Source organism: Hippichthys cyanospilos, chromosome 2 (assembly GCF_059441005.1).
Source record: "Hippichthys cyanospilos isolate Australia breed blue-spotted pipefish chromosome 2, RoL_Hcya_1.0, whole genome shotgun sequence".
Classification (NCBI taxonomy): Eukaryota; Metazoa; Chordata; class Actinopteri; order Syngnathiformes; family Syngnathidae; genus Hippichthys; species Hippichthys cyanospilos.
In genome coordinates this window covers 13,416,958-13,432,057 of record NC_142370.1, presented here as the reverse complement: position 1 = coordinate 13,432,057, position 15,100 = coordinate 13,416,958, and the positions used below count along the sequence as shown (strand labels likewise).

Here is a 15,100-nt window from a genome sequence, read left to right as displayed (position 1 = left end):
AACAAAAGTTCAACTGGTTCTACTTGGTAGACAGCCAAACAAATGTTCAAAAGTAGAGAAGCTCTACGTCAAGACATTCTTTGTGAATCGCAATGGTATGGTATGAAATGATTAAACATTATTTGATTATTATTTGATAATGATTAAACATTTTTTTGGTCACTTTTTTTGAGGGCGGGGTAATCTCGAAGTTGTGATATTCCCTTTTTGGGGGGACTCTCTTTCCCTTGCCGCAATACTGCGTACGTCTGGGAAAAAAAGCTACAGATAAATCGTGCTTCGGAGTTTCGAGTCAGATATTTTTAGCGTACCTATTGTTAAAGTAGACTTACCCGACTTGGTCGACCCCCTCCTCCCCCTATTAGCCCTTAAAGTGACAGTGTAAGATTTAGACCGTTTTTCATTAAAAATGGAATAAATGATTATAAACTTCAGAAACATTCAAATAAATATGCACTTAACGACCAATAATATGTTTAAAATAAATGTGTTTAAATATGTTTAAATATAATTGTAGGTCTAGTTATCACTAAATTATATTACATGGGGGCTGGCACTCCTTCGGAGGTTGCCATGTCTGTTATAGCTACGGACAGCCGGAGGAGGAGTGTGTATCGTTGCATTTACCATAATGCACCTAAAGCTCCCAAGAATTACAAATACTTCCTTTAGTTATGCTCAGTTTCTGTCACATCTGTCGGAAAATTGCATTATTAGTGACAAGGAGTAACTATAACACAATTTAGTCATAAGTTGCTTCATGGTTCAATTACGGTACTTTTCTTCTAATTTGAAAAGAAAAATGCCCTGATATTCTCAAAGCATTCAATCAGATTTGATGCTACCTGCAGAAACTCTGTTAAAACATCATACTGTATGCCCTCTGAGGTGCTTTCATAGACACTCAGGGGTACATATATCCACATCTAAGAAGCACTGAGTTGGAGGGTTTTTTCAAAATTTGAACTGGTATTGTATTTTTTTTTCTTTTTTCAGATCATCTACATTTTCTACAAACAGCCATTAAAGCCTTTAAAAATGCAGCGGATGTGTGCGCGTCAGCATGCGAGGGGGCGGTGCTTATTGCAGCAGAGGCCTCATTGTCTGAGGATGCAGAGGAGGGAGGGAGGGTCGAGCCAGCCGCCACACAAAGACGGCGAGCGCAAGCCAGCGAGAGGTTGAGAGACATAGACAAAGAGGAGGCGGCGACAACTCTCTTTTTTCATGTGGGGGAGGAGAGGGGGGAGGATTAGCCGGCTGGTCTGCAACACGCGCTCATACGCACACACACACCAAACACCGCTCAGCATCACCGGGATCAACATCACCATCGGTGGCAGGCGAGGGACAAAGAGTGAGACTCGGCGGTGGGTGAGCAGGGAGCATTTCACCATCTGAGGAGAGACAGACGGACAGGGAGACAGGCACACCGGCAGAGACTGACAGGCGAACGGGAAGGGAGACGGAAGGACGGAAGAGGGAGGGACGGGCCTTCATCACCTCCAGTCGCGTCGGTGTGCTATGGCTGACCACATGTTCCTCCTGCCGTGTGTGTGCTGAGCTGGTGGGTGTGTTTGAGTACTAGCGTGCGTAGCGTGTGTCTGTGATGGGGAACGCCGAGAGTATGGAGAGCCAGCTGGCCGTGATCCGGTCCAGAGCCGCACCGGTGCGACTCCCGATGCCTGACGCCGCCGAGCTGGAGGAGAGGTTCTCCATTGCACTGGTAACCGCACAACTATGGAAAGCGATTACGCACAGTTGAGGGGACGGGGGGGCGGATAAGAATCAACGCTACACATCAGCTCGGTGTAGACTGCTGGTGTTTGTTTATCGTCGAAGGGGCCGCGCAATCAAATTCTCACGCCCGGAATGAAAACATCCGATACCGCCGGACATTTTGATTTCTCGGAAATGCAAAATTCAATTCTCTTTCAGAATTCCATGAACCTTCCTCCGGACAAGGTGCGTTTGCTGCGTTCCTATGACAATGAGAAGAAGTGGGAGCTCATCTGCGATCAGGTAGGAGCTCGTCATGAAGTTGACTTAAACGACAATTCTCCACTTGCCGAACCTCGCATAAACGATCGTGTCGGGGATACAGGAGAGATTCCAGGTGAAAAACCCTCCGCACACGTACATCCAGAAGCTGCGGGGATTCCTTGACCCAGCTGTCACACGCAAGGTAAAGTGGGCCAAAGGTAACACCCGATGGGAACCTAGCAATGATTTGGGGGAATGAAAAGAAATCAACTGAAATGAGCAGATTCATCATCGGAAACATGCTTTCTGACGCCGAGCGTTTACTTGACACTGTGGTCCCCCGTCCACGCCACAGCCATCTTCCATCAAGTGTACTTCATGTATGTAGTATCGCAATCAAAGCCGGGGCCATTTTTAACTTACAGCTGTTCTCGGATGGGGTACGAGTACCCCCAGAAATACAGTGGGGCACGTCCGGGAGTACATGAGGCTTTAACGGGGTTTCTGCACGTATCAGCAAATCTAGTTTAATGCCGTGACAGAATCAGTATGTCTTTCATTTTCAAATCAAAAATAAATGAATTGCAACATGAAGCAACTTAATGCTAAATTGGATTATAGTGGCCCATTTGCAAAACTTTGTATGTCTTTATTTTGTCAACTTTTATAGGGATTTTGTCAACTTTTAAAGGGACGCTGTGTAAGATTTCGAACGTTTTTCATCACGGACAGCAGGAGGTGCTGCATTTACCATTGTCTAGCTAGAACAAACATGGCAGCTTCCGGAGAAGTGCCACCCCTCATTTAATTATCAATAAATTGATAACTAGACTTATGATTATCTTTAAAACATTCTGTTGGTAGTTAAGAAACACATTTATTTTTATTTATTTTATTATTCCTTTTAATGAAAAACGATCTGAATCTTACACAGAGTCCCTTTAAGTGACCCAATTTTCCGGTAGCCAAACAGAAAGCAAACAGATGCTATGTTAAGGCCCGACCAATAATGCATTTTTTCTTTTTTTAAGGCCGATGCTGATTCTTTGCTGAAAAGAATAACAATTATTAATTAATTTTTGATTAATTTACAACATTGCAATGACTAAAACCTGATTTGTTTCCTACTTTTGAATTCAAAAGATGTCAATTAAATGCAGGTTTTCACTTTTGCCTGTGAGCTATTCCCCATAAGTAGCAGGGGTGAACTAAATGTAAAAAAAGAAGTTACTTTTTGGTTTAGAATCCATTACATGGTGCAAATTAACAAAGTTATAAAGACATAGACTTATTAATAGTTGAGTGGGTTCATTATTGACATAATTTTACTTAATTTATCTTGCACCATGTATTCATATATATATATATATATATATATATATATATATATATATATATATATATATATATATATATATATATATATATTCTTTGCATAATGTCCTTGCATTGCTCAGCTGTCATAATTAAGGTTTGCTTCGTTTTGAATGGCAGGTCTATAGATAGGTGAGATAGAATAAGACCAGATATCAGCCAGATGCCAATAATTGATATCGGTACTTGCCCATGCCATCTTTCAAGTCTTTTTCTTTTCTTTTCGGAAATGTTTTGTCGAAGCGGTCTTTTGAATTTGAGATGAAGCTAAAAACAATGGGAACCTCCAATCAGCTTTGGAATGTTTTTTTCCCTCACTGTGTGCTCAAGTGACAGAAACTTGCCTTTGTGTCTACAGAAGTTCAGGAGGCGGGTCCAAGAGTCCACTCAGACACTCCGGGAGCTTGAGATCTCTCTTCGCACCAACCACATTGGGTACCTATCGTGCCAGTGTCTGGCTCTTTGTTTTTATCACCTCCTTGCACTGTATGTCTGATGTCCATTTTTGGCGCAGGTGGGTTCGAGAGTTTCTCAACGAGGAGAATCGAGGGCTGGACGTCCTGGTTGAGTACTTGTCCTTTGCTCAGTACGCCGTCACGTAAGTCTGGGAATTTTTCATGTATTCGTTCCATCCAATAATTTTCGACACCTTTTTCGGGTTGCGAGCGAGCTAGCGCTTTTTCCAGATGTTTGGAGAAACACATTCACTAGGCCACCACAATAGATTTTAATGGCTAATTTGATTCATCTTATTCAAGCAATTTTACCCACGCAGGTTTGACGGCGAGCAGTCCGAGTCCGGAGGGGACGCAACTTCTATCGACTCTCCGTGGAGTCGCTCAATAGAGGATCTCCACGGCGACTGCAGTCTCCCGTCCCCTTCGTCCTCCGCAACCAGGACAGCTCGCCACTCCATCAGGTAACAAATGGCCAAAGACAACACTTGGCAGGTCAGTTCTCTAATTGGGTTTTCTTTTGTTAGTAGTTCAACTTTGGTAACTCGCTCCAACACGCTGCCCAGTAGTCGCACGCTGAAAAATTCCCGACTCGTCTGCAAGAAAGACGACGTCCATGTGTGCATCATGTGTCTACGGGCCATCATGAACTACCAGGTGGGTCAAAAGAAAGAAAAAACAATAATCAAAATTCTCCTGAGACCAAACCTATTCATTTGTGTCCACTGTAGTGGACGTTTAATTTTGTGTGCGATGCCTCATGTGTTTGGGCGAGATGCAATGAACTTTGCTCTCTTGCTGGGAGAAACTGGAGAAAGCAAGAAAACACATGAATCGGCTGGGTCTCAGCGGGATATAGGAAAAGTGCTTTAAAAGTTGTTGCATTCATGAGATCTAAATATAAGTAACTGTGAGAAACCAGTAATGTCTCACATGACGAGTTGTGGCAAGCATGGAAATAATCCATACATTGTTTTGACCTCCTCCTCAGTACGGTTTCAACATGGTCATGTCTCATCCGCACGGAGTCAATGAAATTGCTCTGAGCCTCAACAACAGGAACGCAAGGTTGCTACAATCATATACTGTACTATAAAACACTGCGTAGCATCAGTCAAAAGTTTGGAATCACCTTCAAATTCATCTGCTGCTTGATAATGCACAACTGTTGTAGCTTGTAACGCATTACCCACATCATTAAACTGACAGAAAAGATGTGCAAAGTTAGCGTCTGAGAACATTTGAAGAATCTAGATTGTTTTACCAAATATTTCCATCAGTATTTCTATAATATTGATGTTTTTTGGGTTTTTTTTAACGCTGACATCTATACTGAGATCAATTTCTATTTGTCTGGCCGCGAATGAGTTAATCTACCATCCAGGATAAATTGTGAACGGATTCGAGGGTGTTTCCAAACTGTAGGCTGGCCCCGTGGTTAGATAACAAAAATTTTAAAGCTGAACTTGACTCTATTTGTCCTTTTCAGGACGAAGGCTCTGGTGCTGGAGTTGTTGGCGGCTGTGTGTTTGGTCAGAGGAGGACATGAGATCATCTTGTCGGCCTTTGACAACTTTAAAACCGTAAACAAATTCAGTCAAAAGTGACTTTGATTGTTCGTGATTTCTCTAGTTGACTGTTTGTTGATTGCTTGCTCCATCCTTTCCAGGTGTGCTCAGAGTCCATGCGCTTTGAAAAATTGATGGAACATTTCAAAAATGAAGATGACAATATTGACTTCTTGGTGAGATCAACAAGCATCACATTACGTACATCCTCCTCTATAGAGCACATAAGAACTTAGTGGGGTAGCTCAGATGAGTATAAAGATATAGACCCAAAACAAATGTCCACTACCGTGGACACAAATGAATAGATTGGGTCTCAGGAGGATATACCCTTGCTCAGTGTTTCCTGTACATACATTTAGGAGTGGTGGCCCGGCGCAACCACATGCTGAGACAACAAACTTCATGCTTTTATTTTGGAGTTCGCAGTTGTGGTGGAGCGGCTAGCTTGATCGTTTTTATTGGCATCACATCACAGAGCTACCAACATAAACGCTCCGCCGATAAAAAAATGTATACTGTATTCAACCGCTGATTAATGGTGCCAAGAAGTTGCTCGTCATTTACGTTGTCATTGTATGATTTGGCACAAGCCTCCAGCGCTAGCCGCTAACTAACACGTGATGCAGTCAAATGCAGTTGGGCATTTCAAACTCGGACAGAAAAAATGTCCATCAATGCATTAAAAGCTAATAATCAAACATCTTAACAATGTGACCTTTCTATCAATCTTTAAAAGCTGACATATCAGGGGTGTCAAACTCATTTTTATTGTGGGCCGCTTTGTGGTTATGGTTTCTGTCAGAGGGCCGGAATAAATTTTAAGCGTGTCACACACTTACCTCATTTTGAAATCAGAGGCCAGAAAAAAACTGTTGAAAAGACAGATTGGGAACAAAACATTGTTGATTTTTTTGACAAGTTTGTTATTTTTACCAGAATCTTTGAAGTCGAATCAGCATTTCGTGGGCCACGTGATGTGGCGGGCCGGATCTGGCCCCCGGGCCTTGGGTTTGACACCGGTACTGTACTGTATATCAAGATGACTAATGAGGGTTAAATTCTTATGATGTTTTACTTAATTACAAAACATCTAGTCACTTATTTTTACAATACTTCTTATTCCATTCAATAACTAGGTTTCTTTCTATTCTTTCTATTCGAGTGGTTGGTACAGTATATATGATGTATGTATGATCGCGTTAATCCAGCGCGCCAAACTCCACCTGACGTCTGCCCCTGCTAAGAAAGAAATACGAGAGGAAACGCCGCTTGAAAACCACCGAATCAGTTCAAATGACCGTGGCTCATCGAAAGACTTTGATTTGAGTAATTGACCGATTTTTTTGGTTTGTTTGTTTTCATCTACTTTTTTTTATTGTTGGTCAGGTGGCATGCATGCAGTTCATTAACATCGTGGTCCACTCAGTGGAAGACATGAACTTCCGAGTCCATCTGCAGTATGACTTCACGAAACTCAACCTGGACGACCACCTCGAGGTAAAATTTTGAGGGCGGGTGCCGTATTTTTGGGAATCAAACATTTTTGAGTAGCTGTAAGCGAGCCGGCAAAACAATCGTATCCATAAGCCACTCGTGATCCGTCTATCTCCGGGCCACCTGCCAGAGGCTGAAGCACACAGAGAGTGACAGACTACAAGTGCAGATCCAGGCGTACCTGGACAATGTCTTCGATGTGGGGACGCTGCTGGAAGATGCGGAGACTAAAACCGCAGCTCTGGAAAGAGTGGAAGAGCTGGAGGAGAGCCTGAATACTGTAAGAAAGACCGACAAGACTTGGAGCGGCACACACCGCTATTTGCGACTCACGGGATTCTCTACGTAGATGTCGGAGCGTCTGCTTGACGTAGAAAACGAAGCGATGTTGAAGATTGTGGAACTGGAAAAACAGCTGATGCAAACAAACAAAGAGCTGGACCAACTGCGGGTGGGTAACGTTAAGAAATAAAGCCATATTTTTCCTGGAACTGCGGAAAAAGCGTCCCTTTGCTCTATCAGACGTACACGTGAAACTGTTTTTGTGCCGCCCAGGACGTGTATGCCAGTGCCAACACGCAGGTGCACACACTAAGGCGGATCGTTCGGGAGAAGGACCAGACCATTCGCCGTCAGAGTCGTCTGGAGCGACAGGCCCAGGAGGCCCAACAGGCGGGAGGTCCCGGTGCTCCTCAACCCCAAAGAGGAGAAGGGGATGGGGGTGTGGCCAATTCGGCTTCACCCTCGCCTCCTCCCTGCTCCGCTCTCTCACCCAGGTAGCGTGTTCGCCAAACATCCCCGACACATTCGGGTGTGACGCAGAAATGGTTTCTTTTTAAATTATTATTTATTGTTGTGATGATTATATCCACGATCCAGTCCAGAGACAGTGGGCTATCATAACATGGGACCGGGAATGGGCAGCGCTTCAGATATGCCAGCCCCGCCTCCACCACCTCCCCCGCCACCGGTTCCGGGCTCAGGTAAATGTGAATGCTGTCAATCAAAACAATGTGACAAACAACAAGGGGAGCTTGTCTCCAGAAGGATTTTATTATGGCAATACATTACGCACGTTTTAGCCAAGCAAGTCCCAAATTGGAAAATTCCCAACTTGAAGTCAGATAATTCCCCCAAAGATGTTGAGGTTATTACCGCCAAGAGCTTCCTGTCCAAAAAAAGGAACTTACGCTTGAATATTTTCTTTTTTCAAGTATCCAACGGGATGTACCCCGCTCCTCCGCCGCCGGCTCCTCCGCCTCCTCCCCCGCCTCCCCCCCCTCCGTGTCGGACCAGCGAACTCTCCTCTACCCTCCCGATGCCGCCCCCTCCTCCGCCGGTGGCCCCCCCGCTTCCGGGCACAGGGTGTGCGCCCACTGTCATCTTCAACTCCGGGCTGGCAGGTGAGCACGCGGGCTCTATAGCATATCCCAAAGCGGTGATTGTGGATACGTAGTTAGGAAAAGAATCACTGCCAGTTCAATACATTTACATCTAACTCATTTAATCCCAATGACATATTTATGGGTGAACTAGCTCCTGGAATTAACGTAAACCCTACCTCCTCATTATCATGTTTAGCTCGTTAACCCGAACCATCTAGCAGCCTTTTGGGTTGCAATCTGCCCTGCTACAAGAATCACTTTCTTTTTAATACTCTGATATCAGTTGGTTCAGTCTGCTCGCTTCTTTTATTGAAAACAATGCCGGTAACAACCTCTAACACGAGCTGATGTTAGCCGCAACTCAGGCGCTGGCTGCTAACGGCCAATTGACTTCTACCCTCTAGCTCATCCCCATTACCCTAGTTATTGTAAGTACTGTAAGAATATGGCCAATTAATAAATGCTTACCTGTACGTCAAAACTCGGGAAAACAAACAAATAAACAAACAAGCATCATTTGCTATACAGTGTCGCATGAAGTTTCCAGAAATTTAGGAGAATCTTTTGTTTTATTTTTAACTGTGAGGCAGACATGCTAACACACACACACAAACACATATATATGTTTATATATATATATATATATATATATATATATGTGTGTGTGTATGGACTAAAAATATGTCTTTGGGTTGACTAAGTTAATCTAAGGGAATTGTTTTGGGTTTTTTTTTTTTAGAACATTTGGTATAATTATTTAATTCAAATTTTGTGTGCAATACATTTGAATTAAGCCATTTTTTTGAAGGTACAGTTTTCAGCTCATTACCATTGGGGGCTATAGAAATCAAAATGCATCATTTTTCAGTTGCTTAAAATAGTATTGAATATACTGCATCTATTCGGAATCAAAGGCTTATGCTGCTTCTCTATTTTAATGTTGAGCACGTTGGTGGTACTCTAAGAGGCAAGGATCATTTTAGGTGGTATGTGGTACTTATTTCGCTAATTGTCGCAAACAAGTGTCTTCTCTTTTGCTGATTGTCGCTAACAAGTTTGTTCTCTTTTATTCTGCTGTCAGAGGGGCCGCTCAAGTTATTCTGTATGTCTAATGATTTCACACAAATCTAAAGCAATTGTCTGTTGTCGATCATCACTCCATCAACCATGTGTGAACCTCGTATCCGTCATCCACCCCTACCGAGCACCCACCTGTCCTACTTGTGATTGTCAATTAATACATTGTCTATGATCTACCAAACCTCGTTTAAAAAGAATCATTATACTACACTGACTAAAGCCTTTGCTCACTCGTACAGCGGTGAAGATAAAGAAACCCATTCAGACCAAGTTTCGGATGCCAGTTTTGAATTGGGTCGCCCTGAAGCCGAGTCAAATCAACGGCACGGTCTTTAATGACATCGACGACGAAGCCATCCTGCGGGTAACGCTCAAACCAACCAGTCGTGTTAAAAAAACCTGCAATCCAGCGTTTACCGGTTTGCTTGTGTTTAGGATCTGGATGTGGAAGGCTTTGAGGAACTCTTCAAAACAAAGGCTCAAGGTCCAGCTATGGACTTGACCTTGTCCAGACAGAAACTTCCCCAGAAAGCTCCATCAAGAGTCTCTTTGCTGGACGCCAACCGAGCCAAGAACCTGGCCATCACGCTGAGAAAAGCCGGTCAGGGTCCGGAGGTCATCTGCCGTGCCATCCAAATGTAAGAAACACCTGGACATACTCAATTGCACAGCCAGCAAAAGAACTCAGTACTTTAAATCCTGAGTCCTAGCATATCCATTTGCGTCCATCGTTGCATCCGCTTTGTCGCAGCCAAACAGCAATGTTAATTGCATCACAACCAAACACATGAGACATTATTGAAAATGTCCTCTACTGGGGACACGAGGACGCAGAAGGATAGTGCCGATTCGAAAGACATAAACCAAAAACAAATTCATTTGTTTGCTATTTTTATGTTTCATTTTTATTTGCTGTTTCCTAAGACTTGATTGATATTGTATGTCTTATACATTTGACGCCGCAACGAACACGTATTGTTTTCTACGAAGGGAAAACCAAGACGAGATGAGACGGTCTATAAATAGTCCGTATAATAAGCCATTTTCAGCAGTAGAACATTAACACTCACGCGTGGAGCACATGTGATGTCGTGTGATTACATTTTACAAGTAAAAAATGTGTTTTTTAAAGAGATCAATAGAACATGAAGAGCATTTAGCTGTCAAATTGATTATAGGCAAATATTAGTTTTTTGGGTGCAAAAGGCTAAACGAGTTTTCTATTCCTTCAAGCCAATCACCGGTCACCTGCTTATCATGTGACATTCACACGCTCGGCTGAATACGCCATCATAGTTTTACAGACCTGTCAACTTCAAATGTAAAAAAAAAAAAGGCAACATATAATGTATGTTCTATGAGGATGTATAAATAAACCAAGCTTTTTATGTAGGGAATGAAATTGAAAAAGAAATAGTCGAGGAAAGCACTGTAACTCTGCCAGGTTGCCGGAGAGCCGACTGAAGTGACTTAGCCGGATTGCACTTGCATAGGTTTGACCTGCGGACCATTCGAGTGGACTTTGTGGAGTGCCTGATGCGTTTCCTCCCAACGGAAGCTGAGCTGAAGCTTCTCCGTCAGTACGAGAGGGACCGAAAACCTTTGGAGGCGCTGAGCGACGAAGACAGCTTCATGATCCAGTTCAGTCGCATCGAAAGACTCAACCAGCGCATGTCCATCATGACCTTCATGGGAAACTTCAGCGACAACGTTCAGTTGTTAACACCGGTAGGTCCCACCTGGAAACCAAGAAGCGCCCGAGCCGGCCGGAGCTTTTCTAACAGGCTCGTCCTTGCAGCAACTCCACGCCATGATTGCGGCATCCGTTTCCATAAAATCATCTCAAAAGCTGAAAAAGATTCTCGAGGTCGGTTCATTTCCTGTGGGAGTGTGCGCTCGCCGCTGTCCTTGTCGTTTATTGTTGTTGTTTGCTTTTGTTTTGCAGATCATCTTGGCCCTCGGGAATTACATGAACAGTAGTAAGAGAGGTGCTGTGTATGGCTTCAAACTACAGAGCTTAGACCTGGTAACACGCACAGATACGCACGCTTAGGGCCGGGGGAGGTTAGAGGTTGCACTTTCTAAAAAATGGGCTTCTCTAATTGTTCTCATTTTTTTCTACTGAAGAAATATTTATGTTGAAATTAGTTTGGGATCAAACTGAAGTCAAAAGAAGTACAAGTACAATATTGCATTGGTGGAAGATAAATTAAGCAACACCTGTTATTATCTATCTTAGAGGGCGGCCATTTTGCCACACTGTGATAACATAGTGCAGGGCTCAGGTGACCAATGGCCAATCACGGCTTACTTGTTTTCACAGTTTGGTCATGTGACCTTCACAAGGTTAGATGGGCTTACCTGTGTGGATTTTCAAGCGACTATATTGAAGTTAGATTTTGTACCACAAACGCAATAATGTCAAACTTTTTAAATGGTGTGTCACAGTGCCCAAATATTTGAAAACACAGATAAATAACCTAAGGTAGTTTAATTAAGAGGGCACAGCCTAAAATATATAGGTGAAAATGTTTTTGGAGGAACTGCGCTGCCATGCGAACTTTTAGCACAGTCCTTTGATCTGGGCTGACTGTTACGCGTTGACACGGTTTCAGCTCCTGGAGACCAAGTCGACCGACAGAACGCAGACGTTGCTTCACTACATCAGCAACGTGGTCAGAGAGAAATATCCCACAGCGGCGCTCTTCTACAACGAACTTCACTACGTGGACAAAGCGGCTGCAGGTTCGAGCTGGACCCATGACACCTTTGCTTTCATCATTGCGTCATATGCTACCGAATACACACACGTTCGTGCGTGCATGTGTGTGTGTGTGTGTGTGTGTGTGTGTGTGCCCTAGTGAGTCTGGAGAATGTCTTATGCGACGTAAAGGAGCTGCAGCGAGGGATGGAACTCACCTGGCGTGAGTTCAGCGTGCAGCACAACGCCACCTTGAAAGATTTCATCAGCAGGCACGAATCGCGACTCAACAAACTTCAGGAGGACGCGCGCATAGCCCAGGTACACACACACACACGCACACACATGCATGCACAGACTTGTGCCGTGACTCCCAACTCACAAGAAATGTATCGGTCTGAAAACTGTAATTACATTACCATAATATTGACAGCAAATCACTTACAGTAAATTTTCTTCATGTATCCATTGCAGCAACATGGAGTGACAGCCAGGACTATTAGAAAACGCTCTTCCTCGAGATAGCAGACGCAATTAACCCATTGCCATTCATGTAACAGCCTGGGCCACCAGGGGGCGCTTTAATACTGATCTATCTAACTCTAAACCTTATTTGAAACACTAACCCTAATAGGAAACCCATTTTGACTTTGAAACCCTAACCCTAGTATGAACTCCTTACCCTAGTTTGATTTAAAACCCCAACAAGTTGAAATTAACCGTATTGGGAAAGCCTAATTTGAAAATGTCAAAGCTTTACTCTCGCTAAAACCATAGTACGGAACCCTAAGCCCTGATCCAAACCCTCATTTGAAACACCAACACTAGTTTGAAAATGCAATTCCAAAGCATAAGGCGAGTGTCATGGAATTCTAACCAGTGTTTGAGACCTTAACCTTAGTGTGAACCCCTTCTTTTAAAACCCTAACCCTACTTTGAAACCCTCTTTTGAAACACCAACCCCAGTTTGGTAAATGGAACTAGTTGTTGACACTACTTTGAAACCCTAACCCTAGTTTGAAATCCTCTGAATTTCAAATCCCTGCCCTATTGTTGAGATCCTAACCCCAATTTGACACCCCGTGAGAACCCGAAGCCCGATCGGAAAACCCTAACTTGTTCATTTTCTCTCTGAAGGACGCCTTTGAAGACGTGGTCAAATTTTTCGGGGAGAGCTCAAAAACCATGCCGCCGTCCGTCTTCTTCCCCATCTTTGTTCGTTTCATCAAAGCCTACAGGGTGAGTGACCCCAAAGGTCGCGTAGCCTTCGACTCGTGAGATTTTGCTAACTGGCGCGTGCTTGTTTAGCTGGCCGAGGAAGAGAACGAACAGCGACGGCGTCAGGAGCAGATGATGTTGGAGAAACTGGAACAGGAAGAACAGCAGGACGAGGAGACCAAGGTAGACCCGAGCCCTCGTGGGGCTACGTGAATCGATTTTGTAAACGTCTTTCTGAACTATTTTGCCCGTCGCCCCCCAGTCACCGTCACACAAGGGCAAACGGCAGCAGCAGGAGCTTCTGACAGAGTTGAGACGACGACAAGGAAAAGACAGCCGCCACGTTTACGAGGGCAAGGACGGCGCCATTGAGGACATCATCACAGGTAAATGACCTCTGACCTCATCACAGGGGTCGCAGAACGCTCAGGTCCCTGTTGGCCATTTGTGTCCACCTTGTCTTTTTTGTTGAAAACATCGGAAGAACTAAAAGGGATCAAAAACATGTATTTTTCAACGCCGTTCCCGTCAAGGGCACTGAAGCACTTTTATCCCAGCGTAGAAGTCATCAACGCTTTCTTAAACGCGATGCTTCTAATGTTTCGTACGCCCCTGGACCAGTACGTGTCATCCGCCCAGCTAGCTATCTAGAGCCACCTATCTGTTTTTCGATGCTCTTGTTTGTCATTTGAAAGGATTTTGCTCTCTTTCCCTCAGCTCTGAAAACGGGCCCCTTCACAGCTCGGTCGGCTAAACGTAGCTCTCGATTCTTCTGCGATCCCGCCCACCCGGAAGAACACTTCTAAAAACGACAAAGAGGATCCTCTCCGTTGCCTCGACCAACTTGAGTTCATGGCAACAAAAAGCACTTTGAACATTTCTAATCGAGATATCGCCCCATGGTCTTGGCATTCTTTTTGAACTCTGGACTGTCTGAGCCAAATACTTGTAAAAATAGCGACGTGGAGAATTCATCCATTGACGCTGCTCAATCAAAAGGCACCCGATTTTGTCGTTTGACGAATGTTCGCGGAACTGAAAACAGTCCTATCTTTATGGGTTTGCCGGATATCGCGGCGGCCCTTAGAAATCAGCGAAAAGCACATCTTTGGACTTGCGTCGGTACGTGAGCGTGGTAGTAAAAGCGTCTCGCGAGTGAGACTGTTTTGGTCAGACTCGTGACTTAAGGGAAACGCGTACAGGGTTCTATTGCTGCTTTGTACTGTATTTAAACTATTACCGACCAAATTTAACTCCGGGTTTCAATGGATGAAACCTAACAAAGCACCCCACCCCAAAAAATTAACATGTAACTTATGAATAATGAACAACTCTCCTTTCATTCACCTGAAGTCTTGCTAGCGCTACACTGCTAGCTCACATACATTAAGTGTGAGAACGGATATATTTCATATCCAAACCACAAGGCCTCCCCTTCAAGGTGGGCCGTACGATCAACCGGTCGTCTACGGTGCGATCCTGCGACATTGGCTTCGTTCCTTGCCGAGGAATTGTGAGAGATGTCCCGGGTACCTCTCTGCGTCAGCTAATTCCAACGGCTTCTTTGTTTCCGTTGCTAACGTCACCTGCTCAACCAACAGCCCCCGGTCAGACCAACCCGTTTCCCGCCTGCTTGTTTCTTAACCCTCAGAGACCCCAAATGCTGCCCTTATTCGTCTTTTCATTCAAAAAAACTTGTCATTCATCGACAACAAAAGAGCACAAAGGTTTTCTACATTTTGTAGGTTCTCCAGTTTTTTGTTGTTGTTACTGTTGTTGAGTCTATATTTGGTGTAAATAAATAAAACACGTTGATGCAACGCTAAAATGCCTGCCTTTATT

At 44.1% G+C, this 15,100-nt stretch overlaps 1 protein-coding gene across 3 annotated transcripts; it reads left to right on the top strand.

Moving 5' to 3' along the window:
* Positions 1 to 1,146: 1,146 nt before the first annotated feature.
* fmnl2b (formin-like 2b) lies at positions 1,147 to 15,086 on the top strand. 3 transcript variants are annotated; one of them, XM_088408023.1, is made up of 28 exons: positions 1,148 to 1,723; positions 1,936 to 2,019; positions 2,102 to 2,182; positions 3,713 to 3,789; positions 3,869 to 3,952; positions 4,130 to 4,273; positions 4,340 to 4,466; positions 4,801 to 4,877; positions 5,299 to 5,392; positions 5,479 to 5,553; positions 6,767 to 6,877; positions 7,005 to 7,154; positions 7,224 to 7,325; positions 7,430 to 7,650; positions 7,754 to 7,857; positions 8,089 to 8,277; positions 9,341 to 9,361; positions 9,579 to 9,703; positions 9,775 to 9,977; positions 10,833 to 11,067; positions 11,138 to 11,206; positions 11,285 to 11,365; positions 11,955 to 12,084; positions 12,201 to 12,361; positions 13,178 to 13,279; positions 13,349 to 13,441; positions 13,521 to 13,644; positions 13,976 to 15,086. In XM_088408023.1, the coding sequence occupies exons 1-28, from the start codon at positions 1,607 to 1,609 to the stop codon at positions 14,062 to 14,064; spliced, it is 3,270 nt and encodes a 1,089-aa protein (XP_088264149.1). In that variant the 5' UTR covers positions 1,148 to 1,606; the 3' UTR covers positions 14,065 to 15,086. The 3 variants fall into 3 exon arrangements, with proteins under 3 accessions (XP_088264151.1, XP_088264149.1, XP_088264148.1); XM_088408022.1 differs by having other exon boundaries at positions 4,337 to 4,466; XM_088408025.1 differs by lacking the exon at positions 9,341 to 9,361 and having other exon boundaries at positions 1,147 to 1,723.
* The last annotated feature ends 14 nt before the right edge of the window (positions 15,087 to 15,100 follow it).

Bases quoted from the DNA above. Each gene is read 5' to 3' on its own strand.
- fmnl2b (XM_088408022.1), top strand. From the start codon at position 1,607: ATGGGGAACGCCGAGAGTATGGAGAGCCAGCTGGCCGTGATCCGGTCC. The intron at 5,393-5,478 runs GTAAACAAATTC...CATCCTTTCCAG, and splicing joins CCTTTGACAACTTTAAAACC to GTGTGCTCAGAGTCCATGCG. The intron at 5,554-6,766 runs GTGAGATCAACA...ATTGTTGGTCAG, and splicing joins ATGACAATATTGACTTCTTG to GTGGCATGCATGCAGTTCAT.